The sequence below is a fragment of the Micrasema longulum genome, unplaced genomic scaffold (genome assembly GCF_059751315.1).
Source record: "Micrasema longulum isolate JH-2025_06_02 unplaced genomic scaffold, ASM5975131v1 h1tg001137l, whole genome shotgun sequence".
Classification (NCBI taxonomy): Eukaryota; Metazoa; Arthropoda; class Insecta; order Trichoptera; family Brachycentridae; genus Micrasema; species Micrasema longulum.
Window position 1 is genome coordinate 275132 of NW_028278325.1, and position 16787 is coordinate 291918.

Here is a 16787-nt window from a genome sequence, read left to right on the forward strand (position 1 = left end):
TATTTGACTTTCTAATTAAAAAAAAACAACGTAGTTTTCAAAATTACATAAAATATTAACAATAACGCTTCCCCCTGTGTTTTCTTACAATTTGTTTTATCAGCTCTAAAGTTGTGTAAACTGACATCATGATACGATGATGTAGACATTGTAGACTGTACTGAACATATCGTATTCACTTTAAAATTCTTCCTCCTGTGTTCCTTACACGGTGCGCTTCACTTCACAATTTCACGGTATCGTGTTTATGTTTGGAAAATGTATGTTTAAGGCAGTTTCTTTTACGCTACTTATGCGGGTGCAGGGGATGATATTATGAACTTCAGAATTACACTTCGAAGCGGCATGTTACTTGGTCTTGGAACGAATGTGTGTCAACACCTTATTTTCTCAAGGGAAGGATGTGGGTGGGTAAGATCGAGATGTTTAGTCTTGAGTTTTTATTACGAAAATGTAATCCAGTAATTTATTTTTCAGTCGCTTCTTCAAAATTAAATTAATTAGTATACGTTTTAGCCATTTCTTGCCATAGAACTATATGTACGTACTACGTACTATAGGCTGTCCCAAATTCGCGCAAGAAGTCATTTTGATAGCAAACACAGGCTTTTAATTAAAAGTTGTAATTTTTTTATCGATTCATAAGGTTTACAGGTATAAGGTTACGTATTTATTTATGGTTCCATAAACCATTTATGCAATTACAATAAAACTAGTGAAAAAAATGCAACAAAAAATCATCATCGTTCCCTTTCTGCACCTAATGGTGCATAGGGCACTGCATTAGTATACCAATCGTAGCGTATCTTAATATTTTTGATACATGATGGTAATATGATCAGTCTTACGCTTCAGGTACCAGTCCAGGGACTATGAAATGTTTTGGTGTGAAAACACCCTATTTAATAAATATTTTATATTTACCATGGTGGGAATCGAACCTGAGACCTCTTGCATGATAGGCAAACGCGCTGACCACAACACCACGAGGCCGACAAACAAAAAATAGCACAATATTATAAAGAACAAAAACATCGAGAAAAATATGCAATAGTAAACAGTATTTATATTTAAAAAAAAAAGGAATATTACATCTGTAACAAACATAAATATTAACCTTTATAAAAAAAAAGACAAATTAAATAAAATAGCAGTTTTTTTTTTGAAGGAAGAGAATAAAAATAATTTTAAAAAAGTGCTTTGAAAGGAAAGTTAAAAAGTTTACATCATGGTACATATAAATAATAATACTTAACAATAATAAATTTTGAAATTATTTAAAATCACAAGAGTGAAGAATTAAAATAAAAGAAGCGAACGAATTATTCCTTCAAATTTCAATTATTAATTCTTTTTCAAAACACAGGACTTGATCATCAGCGGCGTGGTATAAAATAAATCATCACTGTATTGATTTGCAAGTCGCTGCGTGCGAATAATTTGTGAATTCAATGAATAATTAGTACCACGATGAAGACTGTAAAATAAAAAAAAAATAGTCGTGTTGGTCTGTGTGGAATACGAAAGTTTATTAAAGTTCTGGGCAATCGATTTTAATATTTAATAATTTATGAATAAACAAGAGGTCATTTACTGTCCTCCTGCTTGACAGTATCGGTAAATTTAAATCAGTCATCAAGGATTTATAATTTATTTCTTACACCGGTAGACCTCATTTTAATAGAATGTATATTTAAAACTTTCTTTGTACTCGTTCAAGATCATATGAGTTGCAGTAATAAGCGGGACTCCAAACTGCAGATGCATACTCTAGCTGTGATCTTACAATAGAACAAAATAAAATTCCAATTGTTTCAATATTTAGAAAATGCTGAGTGTACGTATAACAAAACCTAACATTTCCATAGCCTTATTGGAGATAATTGCATAGTGATGTGAGAAAGTGAACTCAGTATCAAATAGTATTGAATAGTATATCGGATAAATGGCCTCCACTACTTTGATAGCACATTTGCATTATTTTGTCGAAATTTTCCATTAAAGTTTTTCATAAATGTGTCTGAATTTCATTTATACTGCGCTCAATTTGCTTCAAAGCGTGAGTGATCGTGGGCTTGTTGGCATAAACTTTAGCCAAAAAACCCCAAATAAAAAAAACGGTGGTAAATCGCATGATCTGGGTGGCCAATTTTGATCACCCTACCGAGATAAAGCATGATCAAAAAATGAATAATTCAGTTTTTGAATTATTTCTCCTGTTGTGTAGCATGCGGCAATGTCTTGTTGAAACCACATGCCGTACGCATCAATATCTTGCAATCAAAGTAGATTAACTAGATTACCGTGGCGTGTTAACAAACACCATTAACTGTTATCTCCTGACCAACCGCATTTTCGAAAAAGAATGGTCCGATGATGTCTCCAGCCCGAAATCTGCAACAAACAGTGACACGTTGTGGATGCATTTGTTTCTCAACGATCACTCGTGGATTTTCTGAACCCAAAACGCGACAATTTTAACGATCAACGAAGCCATCAAGATGCAAATGAGCCTCATAGCTGAAAATGATTTCCACTTGTTGTTGATGGCTAATCCATTCAACGAACTCTCTTATTAGCCAGAACCATAGCCATTCGAACTTATTGTAAATCGTTTATATCTTCCTACAAAAAAATATCCATAAAGTGCGCTCAGCCCGTTCTCAGTGAACGATGAAACTAGCAAATTACCTCAGCTTATTTCTCCATACAAAAAAGTACACTAATTTTATATCTTAAACCCAGTCGCGGTTTTTTAGTACTAAAACAAGCTTGAAGATTACAAATATGATTTGAAAATTCTCCATTTGAAAACTACTATTTTGAAGGACTATTTTTCTTTGATATGATATCGTTGACATACTACGTATCAGATATAACATGTGGCGTTCGAAGTGGCCGTTTCTGGAATTATTCATTTTTAAAGGAATCGGCCGGTGCTCAGTGTACACATTTCAATCATTTTTATTAATCACAACTTTTGTTCGAGGGTTTATTAAATAGTGTTGGATAAATCTACGTGTATCGCGAAGTTAATAATAATTATTGATTGAGTTGATTTTCACAGAACCACAGGAAAAATATCAATTTATATTACTTATATGTAAGTACAAATGAATGATAGTTTTTGCAGATTACCTATAAAAAAATCACCGCTCGCCACTGCTAGATATCCCTTTACGCCCGGAAGGGTTGAGAACCACGCGCCGTTATTTTGGAGCGGCTGTAGTAAATATAACCTAAGCCACCCGGGTGTATTCATCGATACCACAGTGCAGTTCGTTGCAATTCCGTAGCGGTCATGACAGAGTGCGGCTTACATCTCGGAAGGAAAGTTATCAAAACTAACACCCCCGTTTCCGCTCAAACGAGTATCCACAAAGATCCATTTTATAAGTCTCCATTTTATGCAAAAGAATTTCAGCTCGTCTGGGTACTTCTGAACGGATAAAGAAAATCTATATTCCATTCTGTAAAAGTTCGGCATAACTTTGGAAGTTTTGGCAATCTAATAAATTAATAAGCTTTTATTGTTAATTACTCTATATAAATTATTAAGATACCCGGAATTTGGTGCAGGAGTGCAGTGCTCTATATACCACTTGGTGCGAATGGGGTAATGATGATCGTGGTATTTTGAAGTAAAATCCTGAAAAAGAAAATCGAGAGATTTCTCCGCCTACTGGTGTACTGGTTAGTGAATTTGCCTACCATGCCTCATGTCTCAGGTTCGATTCCCAGCCAGGTCAGTTTTAAATATTTATCGATGTTTGAGTATGTCCAAATGCTTGCGGACTGGCTGGATTTCCTCCCCAAGGAGTTATTCATATATTAAAAGTTTACAAATGTCAACAGATGGAAGAGTTGAGGGAATGTGGATGTTCAAACATGGGCAGAATGGTGAATGTTACACAGTGTGTAAAGTGGCCACTTAAACCAGCCAATGACAGATCATAAGCCCTGTAAATGCCTAGACTTCCATATTCCCTTCTCAAAGATGTTTTCCCTCTCTGTTAAAATAAATTAAAATATTTATGTAATACTGGGTGCCTTTTATGTTTCTGGCCAATGTTCGTCTGGCCTCCATTTTGGTTTGATTGTCATTTTTCGGCTCATATTTGACAGTTGTGGAGAGCGGTCGATAAAAAATATATTATTTATTTATTTTAACATGAACGGGATAAATGGAGTATCTTACACCACAACAACGTGTTGAAATTATAAAGAAATATAAACTTATATTTGAAGCACTAACTTTGTTGTTATTCATTATAATAAAATTAATTTATAACAACTTTGTTTTTAACCACTTTCAAAAAAAATCTGTCGACCGGTTTCAATGCTACCCAAACTTCTTTTTCAAGGAATACTTAACGATGCAATATTTAGTAATCACCGTAAAAATAAAATAGGATAGAATTCATTATCTTATCCTATTTTATTTTAACAGTGATAACTAAATATTACGTCGAAACATATGTAGCTAATAAGTCAAGTCTTTGACATGCTGTTCTTGTAAAGATGCAAAGTGTAAAGTGAAGGTTCATTTGTATAAATAAGCTTTTGTAGCTTTGAAACCGGTCGGTAGAAAAAAAAAAAAAATAAGTGATTAAAAACAAAGTTGTTTTATATGTATTTATTTTATCAAAAAAAAAATGTTTTTAAATAATCGTTCGATTGTGAATACTCAAAGAAAATTGATTGATTGCGTGATTTTTTCGGTGCAAAGCCAGTCAAATATTCAAGCGTGCCATGAATGTTTTTGAAATTGTTTGTATCCTGGGAGATAAATCAATGCTCGGACGACAACATACCCTACCCTACATACTGAAATACGAAATAGAAAAGGTTCAAAAGCGGTTTTTGCGATACTTATATCTAAAAGAAAATATCAATTATCCATTCTTGTATTCATCATTATTTCTAGCAGGGGCGGATGGATTACAACACCCTCGAATCTCGTCGTCAAATTTTTCTCTGGTAACATTTCTATAAGATGATTTCTGGAAGTATATATAATCCAAATATACTGAAAGAGATCAGTTTGTATGTTTTCAGTAACATACTAGAGCGAAATCTCATGCACTGTTTTACACACCCAGAAGCTGTACAGAAGCAAGTCAGAGTTTGCCCTTTAATATGGCAATTCACTTGCTGAATACGGTTTCAAGCGGATAATATGGATACATTTTTCTGTACATATCGGCAGTTTAGTAGCCTTTTGCTTTCTATTCATTAACTACTAACTTATATTTTCAGTCTGCATTGCGTAATGGGGTAAACAGCAACGTAATGCAGACTACAATAAGGAAGTTCAGTGTCTTTTTTTATTTGTGAATAGACTCTTAAACTAAGCCAAAATTGAATTTTAATTTTTATGCATCTTATTATCAGCGCTATGATTTTTTAATGTTTTGTATTTTCTGAAATGACTCCGCGTGTGACGTCAGAGGTTCTTCTCTGTCAGTTCTTCCGGTTGGTTCATTTATGGTCAGCAAATAGGATATTCTTCATAGCTCTCGTTTCTTTGGTTTATTCATATGTACTAAAATTTTATTGTGCACGCGGAAATATTGATTGACACAACACAGTAGATAAGTAAAGGGTCATTTAATAAGAGTAATTGAATCAATGAACTTTGAACGTAAAATATTTTTAAAAATATATTTCACATAAAATTGATATTTTTATATCATGTTGAATAATATTTTATGTTTTAAAGATAAAGTCGTTCAAATGTCCCCCAAGGCGTTGTTTAACCCGAGGTCTAGTTTTCATTAGTTTTTTCATTAGATGAGCAAAGTAAGGTAAAAAAAATTACTACCCTGGCAACACTAGCGAAACGTTCATTTTTTTTTCTTCGACAATCTGACAGATGGAAAAATAATTCAATTTTTAAGTAATGTATTTGCTACTTACACATTCATTTGCTAATTACAATAAAATGTGATCCCATCCTGTTTCTTTAAGATCCTAGCAGTGTTTCTACACTTTGAAAGGACACAACACGGCATAGTTGAATTCAAATCTGGAGTTGCGAACTGAGCGACGTCTACAAATAAACTAATGGGTGAAAACGTAAAACTACTCATTTATGAGTAGTTTAGTCGCCTTCTGTTTGATGCTCGTATGCGGTTTCTGGACTATTCTTAATTCTATGCCACAGGCTTTCAAGTGTGAGAAAAAACATTAAATTACATGTCATTCCTTCACACGCTTGACCCTTCTATAAGCTGACAGCAGTCTGCTGTAGAAGAATACCGAAAGGACCCAACTATTAATGGTTGTATGGAAGGGCAGTAAATCCCAGTATTAAGAGATATAAATACGAGGCGCGTCTCTGGAAACCCCCAGTTATAAATTGTCATGGCATTTACACTGTGGGCATTCCTTTAATATAATGAACAAAGGAATTCTGAAACGGTTTTAATTTTCCCGGATTTGAGCGCCTTCTTTTTCACCATTTTCATTTTGATACTGTTGCAAAGAAGGCAGTTTTTTATTTAGTTCGGGTCTTATATCAATGCACACTAACAATGAGGAAGTTTAGTGCTACGGGAAATCGGATATAAAAATTTTCTTAAACGCTGTGTGTGTAAAGTGGCCACTACACAGTGTGTAAAGTGGCCACTTAAACCAGCCAATGACAGATCATAAGCCCTGTAAATGCCTAGATTTCCATATTCGCTTCTAAAAAATGTTTTCCGTCTCTGTTGAAATAAATTTATAGAGCAAATAAGCCTTTTAAATTGGTCCTTCGATTGCCGAATCAGGGTTTTTTATGATGGAATCGTCATTCTGCGGTAGTGAAAATGGAAGCATCGTCCGTGGTATGACGCCAGTGGAGTGGGCGTCTGAAAAGTTGAGATTGGCGAGACCGTGGAAGCGAGAACCCTGCACCAGCAAATCAAACTAATTTTGGGGTATTTTTGAGAAGGGAATATAGAGGTCTAGACATCTACAGGGCTTATGACCTGTCGTTGGCTGGTTTGAGTGGCAACTGTACGCACCGTGTAACATTCGCCAATCTGCCTATATTTGAACATATATATTTCTCCAATTCTTCCAACCGTTGATGTCTGTGAAGTTAACGAGCTGAAACCTTTATCGATGCGGGTGAGATTCATCTCACTGAATTATTTCAGCTGCAAATGTAGGCAACACCTGAAAATATTTTTAAATGTTTATACTTCTTTGACCAGGTGGATTTCCAGCATATAATTCAGAGCAGAGATTATGATTAAGGTGACGGGTGGTAGTTCTTCACAAGAAGCCAATGAGCGTCAGCCGCAATTTTTTTTCTTAAAAAATAATGCGGGCAATTTCCGGCAAATACTATTTTTGGGACGTAATTTGACACGTTTAACACTATGAAATGTTATTTACAGTTCGGCGGAATAATATATACTGCCACTTCAAGCTTGAAGGTGGAGCTTCTCGATGAAGTTGGCTTTAGTATTGCCCGATGCAAAAAGGCTAAGATAACATCTGAACTGAAGTACTCTCTTATGATAGAGAAAATCCAAAAAGTTTCTGACTTATATCTACACAAGAGAGTGCGGGTATTATCCTTGGTTCTACCCGACCGAGTTTCTCCAGGGTATGCTTGGCTACAACAGTTTAGAGACTAGAAGGAATGTGTATTTCACTACGCACTTATCGCACTATCGATTGTTGCGCGGTACGGTCGATAATCCTGAGATTATGATGATCATTGGTTTGTTCGAATAAGTTCCTGATAATTACCTAAGACAGCGTCGGCATAGATTGTTTCATATTCCGATATACAGGACCAACCTGCCTGTTGGAAGGGCTTCCGCTATGCTGAACAACATCGCTCTGTCGGTTGATCTGTTCCATGCATCCGAGGGGTTTTCCGGAGCAGGATTCCCCTTGGAAGCGATCCGGCAAAGGAATTATGGGCTGAAGATTTTCAAGATAGAACGTACTCAGTTTGTGATGCAGCACAGCTTCTTCAAGTTGCAAATTGAAAAATGGGTGCAGAGGACTGGCGGAGTTGGGGGCAAAAGTTGAAGCTGGCCAAGGCTCGATTTGGGCTGTAGCGCCATCGAATTATTTTAAAATATTTTTAAATTTATTTTAATTGATTTGATTTGAATTGAATCTGTCGGGAAACAGCGAGAATTATTTCAAGTCCCTATTTGACTTAATTTGATACTAATAAATAAACAAATAAATAAATTAATAAACGTTCTTTCCTACGCATCATTTATGTGCGGATAAGGGTATGATGGTGTTGACGATACCTAACAAACAACAAAATGTAAAAAATCTTTTTTAATTATTTTTTTGTATATATATTCAGGATTCGGTGGCGTTTAAAAACGTTTAGCTGTTGGAATTAATTATTACTTAAAACCCAATTAAAATTTCGTTCAAAACTCCCACCTAACTTCACAGCACCATAGACCGCTCCCAAGCAAGTCGGAACATCTTATAAAACTTTTGTAATTTATAATCAATAATCTGAGAACCAAATTACGTACCGCCTAATCATTATCAAATGCCTACTCAATTTATTAGTTTCACCTGAGTGATCATAATCATTGTTATTAGAAAGAAAAACCTCGGTTTATTTTTATTTTCAATAGATTTTTCGGGTCTTCTGATTTTAAAAATTAATTTTACTTCTTGCTCTCATATTAATAATGAAATCAAAATATTAAGCAGTAATTTGAGAATATCCAAATGTTTGCAGACAAGCACTGGATTTTTCTACCTTGGTTATCAAGATTAAACGTTATTGAACATCTTTATGTACAGAATATGGAAAACTAGGCTTTTAAGTGACTTACGCCTGTCACTCGCTGGTTTAATTGATCTTTTTATATACTGTAAGGCATTCGCTATTCTGCCTTCAACATCTATATTGGGAGGAGTGGAGGAAGAAGTGTAAATGTTACATAGTGAGTAAAATGATCACCCAAACCAGCTAATTCCACATTCTTCTTTAGCCTTGTACTCGTATTATTATTTATATTTTAAAATACTTATTTTCAATTCTACAAAGGTGTATTTCTTAAAAATGATATGTTTTCTCTTGTTAGACAGATGTTTTCAGATGGAAATGAATTAACTTAACAATTTCTCAGCTCCGTATTTCATTAAAACGTGATAATTTGCATAACAACTTTATTTCTAAAACTAGTAACCATTGTGTTTATATTTCCTAAAATATATATATATTTATTTACTTATTTTACAGAAACAAACAGTCGACAATGATATAATAACATAAAAAAGATACGGTTTAAAGACAGATCAGCGAAGTTTCTAAATAAAAAATATACATATTAAATTGTGGTGCAACAAAAATGTGTGTTTATGTGTATTTGTATGAGAATAAGTGTAGAGGTGTGTTTGTGTGTATTTGTGTGGGATTAAGTGTTCAGGTGTGTGTAAGTGTGAGCATCATCAAATAGCAAGCGGGATCATATCGCAGCCAGAAAGAATGAGTTTATTTTTAAATAAATTAAAAGCATTATAGTTAAACCAAGAACGACAGAGGAAAGAGTGTTGTGCATAGTTTGTGCTACGGACTGGCAGTGGAACAAATACTTATTTCTTGTCACGCGAAAGGGGACATTAAGATTAATTTTTGAGAGTAGGTTAAAAGAGTCTACTTTATTATTTAATAATTTATGTAAATAGCATAATTCAGATACAGTGCGTCTATTTTCAAGGGTAAAAAATCATTTTTGTCTAGCAAATTGGCTGTAAGTGCGAAGCGTTCTATTGTTTTTATAATCTAGGTATTTAAAAAAATTTCGTTGAACATTTTTGATCCTTTCTATGTTTGTAATCTTCATTTAAGATGATATAAATAATTATACGTTTTAAATCATTTCAGATGTGTCAAAACTTGAGCCATTTCTCAAAACGAGTAGTATCGCTGTATGGGACTGAGCCATCGAAACAGCCGGGCCTAATTGTGTTTCGAGGGCACTCGAAAGAATTCAAATTAAGAACAATAAATCCCATTTACGCACATCCCCAAGTTTACACTCTGCACTAATCGAATGTCTTTAACTTTCTACGCTGGTACTCGAAATAAACAAAAGATTGAGGCCACCCACAGACCTCGGATATGGCGGAGAATTGGGTTAATTCAGAGAAACAAAAGTAATAACAAAAACAACTGCCAATGCTAGATGTGCTCTGACGTATTTATGCCAACGGGAAGCATTTAAATTAAGGAAATTAAAATGTTTTTCTTCAACTCCATTTCTCTGTGTAACTTGACCTTGTTTGTCGTGTTTTTATCCTCTACAACTTGCTATTTACAAAGTAGTCAGAAAAAAACATTTCTAAGTCGATGTGTTCAATTAATGAAAAAAACAACTATCCTTCCTACCAGTGACCCCCTTACAAGTAGCTAGCTGGCGACTCCTCCCCCCAAGACCAGGGCCTCAATTATGAACGCTATCTGTATCTTACTCGGTATGTTTTACCGACTTGCCATATCGACATCTTAATATGATCGAAACGAACCAATGAACGACCGCAAAAATTAGTCCGCGTTCCTTACTTCGTTAACATTTTAAATAGATCTCATTTATATTTCAAATAGGATTCTGTGATAGAAAATGCCCACTTCAGAGCTATTTTAAACTCCAATAAATTCTAAATTAAGCAAAAAATGCTCGCTTGAACACGGTTTTTTAAAGACTTTTGACACTTGCCAAGACGATATGCTTTATATCGTCTGTATTATCTACCGATCAACTACAAAGCCGGCTACTTTAACGTCTCGATACGAACACTCCGGAAGATAGTAAAACAGACCAAAAAAAAAAACTCAGTTTATTTTTTACATTGGTAACATTTTACGGCTAGATGCTCTTGTATGTCAATAGGGCAGCATCTAGCCAGTCTAGCTACTGCATCTAGTTACTCGTTTCCGAAACTGACAGTTATATCAGAATTTATTTCGACTTCAAAATTTACTTATTTCTCTCTCATATTTTTAATAGGCTTTTATGAAAATAGGTTCCAATCTCAAAACGATTTAAAAATTAAGTTAATCGTAATCAAAAGAAGAATTGTCACTTTTAATGCGTAGATAAATGCATCGAGGGGTTCTAGACCCATCGATACAAATCGATGTTCTTACAGCAAAACTTGATGGTGGGGGGATCGGTAGCGTATCTTAGAAATCGGTCTGGAGAATTTTATGTTCAACTATGACGTCATATTGAAGCCCTGTCATTTTAGTGCGTACATATGTGTACCGTGACGTACGCTTCCCCTTGTTTCATATCGATGTAACTACCCAAAACTTGAAGGCGGAGGGTCGGTAGTGTATCTTCGTAATTGCTAGAGAGAATTTATCTTCAACTATACCGTCAAGGTAAAGGTATGACGTCTTTATCTTCCCATCATTATCGAGGCCCGGGTCGCAGTTATGAGCAAAAGTTACGGTCCTGGGGCAGGGGGGGTAGGGTAGCGCCAGATGACGATTTGCTCGAAGCGTGTGTGTCGCTCCCGTACATTATTTCTGCTCAAAATAGCCGCAGATTTTTTATTAATTAGTTGGTCCTTTAACAATTCGAATACATTTTGGTATAAAATAATTTATTTTTTCCTGAACTCGCTTATAATAAACGCCGCCGTTTGTTCATTTTCGCACAGCTCACGTATGTGCGGCGGAATTTTCGTATTGTCTGGCGCGGTCGAGGCAGCCCAAGCAGCTGGGTCAAGACAATAGAGTCATATATATTGTTTCGTCCACGTGTAAACGATACTTTACTTTATACTTATGCCTTTCTTGGGCCAGTGCCCACCCCGTAACAAGGTTTCACGACGCCCAGGGGGTCACGAAGCCCAGGGGGTCACGACTCACAGGTTGAAAAACAGTAAAATAGGTAATTAAAATAAAGAAAACATAACAATGATTAATTAACATAACAAATAAGGCAATGAAATGTCTCGGATATTTGCAGCGAACTGTAAAGGATTTTAATTCCATCACTACCCTCAAAGTGCTATTTACTGCCTTGGTTAGAAGTAATTTAGAATTCAATTCAACAATTTGGTCACCTTATTACAATGTTCATATTTTAAAGTTAGAAAGAGTACAACGTAAATTCCTTAGATTCATCAATTACAAACTTAATATACCCGCTGAAAATATTGATTATGATAATTTATTATGTACACTAAATATGTCAACTCTATGTAAAAGAAGAATTATAAATGACTTATTAAATTTATATAAAATAGCGAATGGCGTATTGGACGTCCCGGAATTAACTAGTGTTATCAGCTTGAAAGTACCTCTTCGAAATACTCGGCAGCTAACGTTATTTTTTGAATCTCCTGGCAGTCACAATTATTATTACAATTCACCAATACCTAGACTACACCGGTTAGGTAACGAGTATGGTGAAGTTGATATATTTTGTCTGTCTTTATATAAATATAGGTTAAGTATTCAAAAGGTTATAAATTAATTTATGTAAAATTTCTTAATATTTTTCTTTATTTACTATTTCTTTTTCTCATGTATCTCTTTAATAATGTATAAACTTATATGTATGTATATGTATGCGTGTATGTTTTCATATGTAAATTTTAAAAATATTTTTCTATGTACCATATACCTATGTTGGTACATTTCCTGATTTTTACCTATTATTGTATCTTTTAGCTTTTCTTATGTTATCTTTTATTTTTACCAAACTTACATACTTATGTTTCACTGCTGCACTTAAATGTAATTTCTAAAATATGTAAAAGCCCATTGGGCGTGTAAATCAATAAATAAATAAATAAATAAATAAATAAATAAATAAATCCTATTATCTACTGCATTTTTATAATTATTATTTATTTATCTTTTTGTACATAATATAAATTCTGCATTGGCGGGCTTATTGCCGAATGGCAATTTCTTTCATCCAACCAATAAAATATCAGTTTTTATCATATACAAAAATACCTGCTGTATATCTGCATTTATTTAATATATATACAGCATAATAATAACAATAATTTTTATCATTCCCTTTCCGCACCTAATGGTGCATAGGGAACTGCATTGGTGCACCAATCGCAGCGTATCTTGATCATTTTTGTTACATGAAAGTAAGATGATCTGTCTTTTCTTTTGATTTACATGAAACGCCCATAGAGCTTTTATAATACAAATTTGCTTATGTATAATACATAATTAAGTTTATAAACAATAATAGGTAGCTGTTATAAAAAGGTTTAAAATGTAAGGTAATAAAAACATGTTTAAAATGATACAATATATATTTTTTTAAAGTACGCAATTTACTTTTTACTAAGTGTAATATCTTAAATAATAAAATCGAAAATGATTAAATAAAAAATGCACTCGCATATGTATATATACAAATTTGAAAGGTTATTTAATCAATATAATAATTAAGTAGCAAAAGATTGACTAGTTAAAACATTATTTTTAATTACTTATTATATTGTACGTGACATAATTTTTGATTATAATATTCTAGTGTAAAAACATCCTTTTTAAATAAATACGAGTATTTCACATCAACCATGTCATGAATTAAACCCGAGACCTGCATGATAGGCAAACGCGCTGACCATTACACCACGAGGCTGACATAATATATTATTATATTGTAATGAAAATTAAGAAAATTATATAAATAAAATACCTAAACTAGCCAATGCCATGTAAATGTCTTAACTTTTATATCAAAGCTGTGCTGATAGAATGCATTGAGTCAACAGTATTTATATATTTTAAATATTTTTAAATATATGTGCAAGATGTTTATTTAAAAAAAATATTTTTACTCTTTCAAAGCTCTAAAATATATTTTTTTAAATGTGGGAGAAATAATGCGTCGAATTAATAAAAAATCATTGTATGCGATTATCTCTATTGACGTAATGCATTCTGTGAGTAAAGCACAGATATTTCTATTTTACAAAATGCCTTCTGAAAAATGATTTTTCTTTGTGTTGCAATAAATTTCGGAATCTCATAATTAATCACAATTAATAATTTATTTCCCGCTTGTTTCAGACTCGGATTGAAAGACCTACCCCAGTCGGTTGCATTTTTCAGTTCCGTCGACGTGGACACCTCCTTGCGGAAGGAGGCTCACCTTCAATGCGAAACCCCCTCAAATCCCCACGGGCTGAGTGTGGCTTACGGGGTGCCCTTGGGAGAATCCCTCGACATACACCAGACACTACAGAAGTGCCAAAATGGTCTCGGGAAGCTGTACAGGGACAAGCAAACAAAAGGAGCGAGCGATATAAAAAAAAGAGATATAAAAATGGAACATGTAAAAAAGATGTAAAAAGAAAACCCATACTGAAGAGATAAAAAAAAGATACATAAAAATAGTTCTCAAAAGCGAAGATGTAAAAACATGGATAAAAAAAGAGAGATAGTATTTGATATTCTCAAGAACTTTTAATATTTTCAATAAACATTTTTTCACAGAAAACTTTACTATTTTGTTTCATTAACCTTCAGAGAAACTCGACACTTCTAAAAATATCGTTTTTATTATATTTTATTTTGGTTTTTGGTTTGCCAAACTTTGACGTAACGAGTTTGCCAAATTTGACAAAGATAAAATCAACGTGAAAAATTGAAGAAATATGGATGTTCAAACAGAGGCAAAATTGTGAATGTAACACAGTGTGTAAAGTGGCCACTTCAACCGGCCAATGACAGGTCATAAGCCCTGTAAATGCCTAGATTTCCATATTCCCTTCTTTAAGGTATTCTCTATCCCTATTGTAATTTGTTAAAGATAAAATCATTTTTACTATAAAATCATCCATCCATCGTACTAATATTATTAATGCGAAAGTGTGTTTGTTTGTGTTTCCTTCACGTCACAGCGGAGTGACCAATTGACTTGATTTTTGCACAGTGATAGCCGGAGAGTTGAGAAGTAAAACGGGCTATTTTTCATATCGAGAATTTTTTTTTAACTCCCTTGGGAAAATTCTTAGTGGAAAAAATGAATTGTTTTTTTATATCGCAACGGGGTGAACGATTTGCGTGTTTTTTTTTGCATAGGGTAAGCCGAAGAGCTGACATGTGTCACAAACTGTCGAAGCCTGTAAAGCTAGTAATTATATCGTCAAGATAGTACAACAACGACGCATGTGATTTTCTTCAACAGGCAGTAAAAGCAGTTTAAAAAAACTTTGACGCTTCGTGTCACAACTTGATAATTAAAAAAGTATATAATTTTATACTTTGATTAGTTTTAAAGGGTGTTCTTTAAACCCGGTCACATCCGAAACCACGATGATCAGTATGGGCAAGAAGACACATTAGCATATTTTCAAAAATATTTAGAACAAATAAAAATGAAAAAAATAAAATATTAAAAAAAAACAAAAGGTTGCTTATTTCTGCAGGGGAGAAGTGAGGAGAGCACGGCACAGTGACCCTCCTCGTTTCACCCCTGCAGAAGTAAGCAACCATTTGCTTTTTTTTGATATTTTATTTTTTAAAATTTCATTCGTTCTAAAAAAATATTTTAATGTGCCAATATGTCTTCTTGCTCATACTGATCATCGTGGTTTCGGATGTGACAGGGTTTAAAGAACACCACGTATATACTTACAATTTTTTTTTTAAACATGGAAATTAAAGCCTTAATATAATATTTTCGATATTAAATATAAAAGAAAGTCAATGTCGAAATTTTCGCATATCTGTCGTTTTTCTACGAACCCGATGTTAAATATATACAAACCACGGGAGTCACATTGAACGAAATGTAATTGCTCCCCAGGTTTGTAAATTACAAATCAAATTAGTAAATAAAAAAAATCCACTTAAAAAACGCTCTAAATTTTAAATTAGAACAGGTGTTTTCAGGCATTTCACAAATTTTCAAAAAAAATATCAACTTGAATTTTAAACTCTATCCGGATCTCAAAATGGTTTAATTTCCTCCCAAATTTGTTCCACTTTGTTTCTCTCGTAGAGGTCACCGAATGTCTAAGTGTATTATTCAAAAAATACTTTCGCCTTTTCAAACTTCTTTCTAAAGTTTCTATTTGTCGTGAGAATTTTTTTAATATTTATGAAAATCTTTTGAATTTTTTAGCCTTTTTTGAACTTTTTCGCCGAATATTTTACCTAAGACTTTTAAATCAGACTTGGAGTAAACTTACGCCTGTTTCTTTCGCTTAAGCCTTCAAAAGGGTTTATTTACGCTTGGTTGAATTATACTGTAATACCGTGGAATGAGGTCCCAGATTTGATTTCTTTACATGCTCATTATTAAATTTAGTTGTTAATTGAAATAACTTCGTTATGTAATTTTTTTACAGAATTGTATTTTTTCACAACTACGTAATTTCGAAAAGAACGGAAACTTCTATAAACGGGATATTAAACGTGCGAGCAGCTAATAGGGGTTTAGTGCCATGGCATCATTCACCGGAGCACAACGTGCGCTTTGCGTTCGTGAGTACTATCGAAACAACGGTTCTGCGACCGAATCTAGACGAAAATTTTGTTACTACTACAATTACAGAACACAAATCAAGCTCCAACAATCTAAACGATTCAGAATTAATTTATTTATACTTTTACAATGCTTGTATTCTTTTTTTATACAGAATAATGCTCTCTCACTGGGGTGTCCCGTGCGTAAAGGAGACTGATGAGAAATAAATGGTTTTTGAAAAAAAAAAAGTTTTTTTTCCTACTTTGCTTCATTTTCAATCCGCCCTCGTAATAATAAAATAAAAACATAATTAATCTTATTAACCTAATTATCATTAAA

General features: G+C 33.6%; 2 protein-coding genes across 3 annotated transcripts in view; both read left to right on the plus strand.

The window, feature by feature from the left end:
* Positions 1 to 14474, plus strand: part of PolG1 (DNA polymerase gamma, catalytic subunit tam) — a 53180-nt gene extending 38706 nt beyond the window's left edge. For both annotated transcript variants that reach the window (XM_088233661.1, XM_088233662.1), the window contains exon 17: positions 14045 to 14474. In XM_088233661.1, the coding sequence (XP_088089787.1) occupies positions 14045 to 14324 (280 nt within the window). In that variant the 3' untranslated portion in view covers positions 14325 to 14474. The remainder of the gene's footprint in view (positions 1 to 14044) is intronic.
* The window catches only part of LOC148276852 (putative RNA-binding protein EIF1AD), a 118737-nt gene that overhangs the window by 38717 nt on the left and 63233 nt on the right, over positions 1 to 16787 (plus strand). The gene's annotated exons all lie outside the window — the stretch shown is intronic.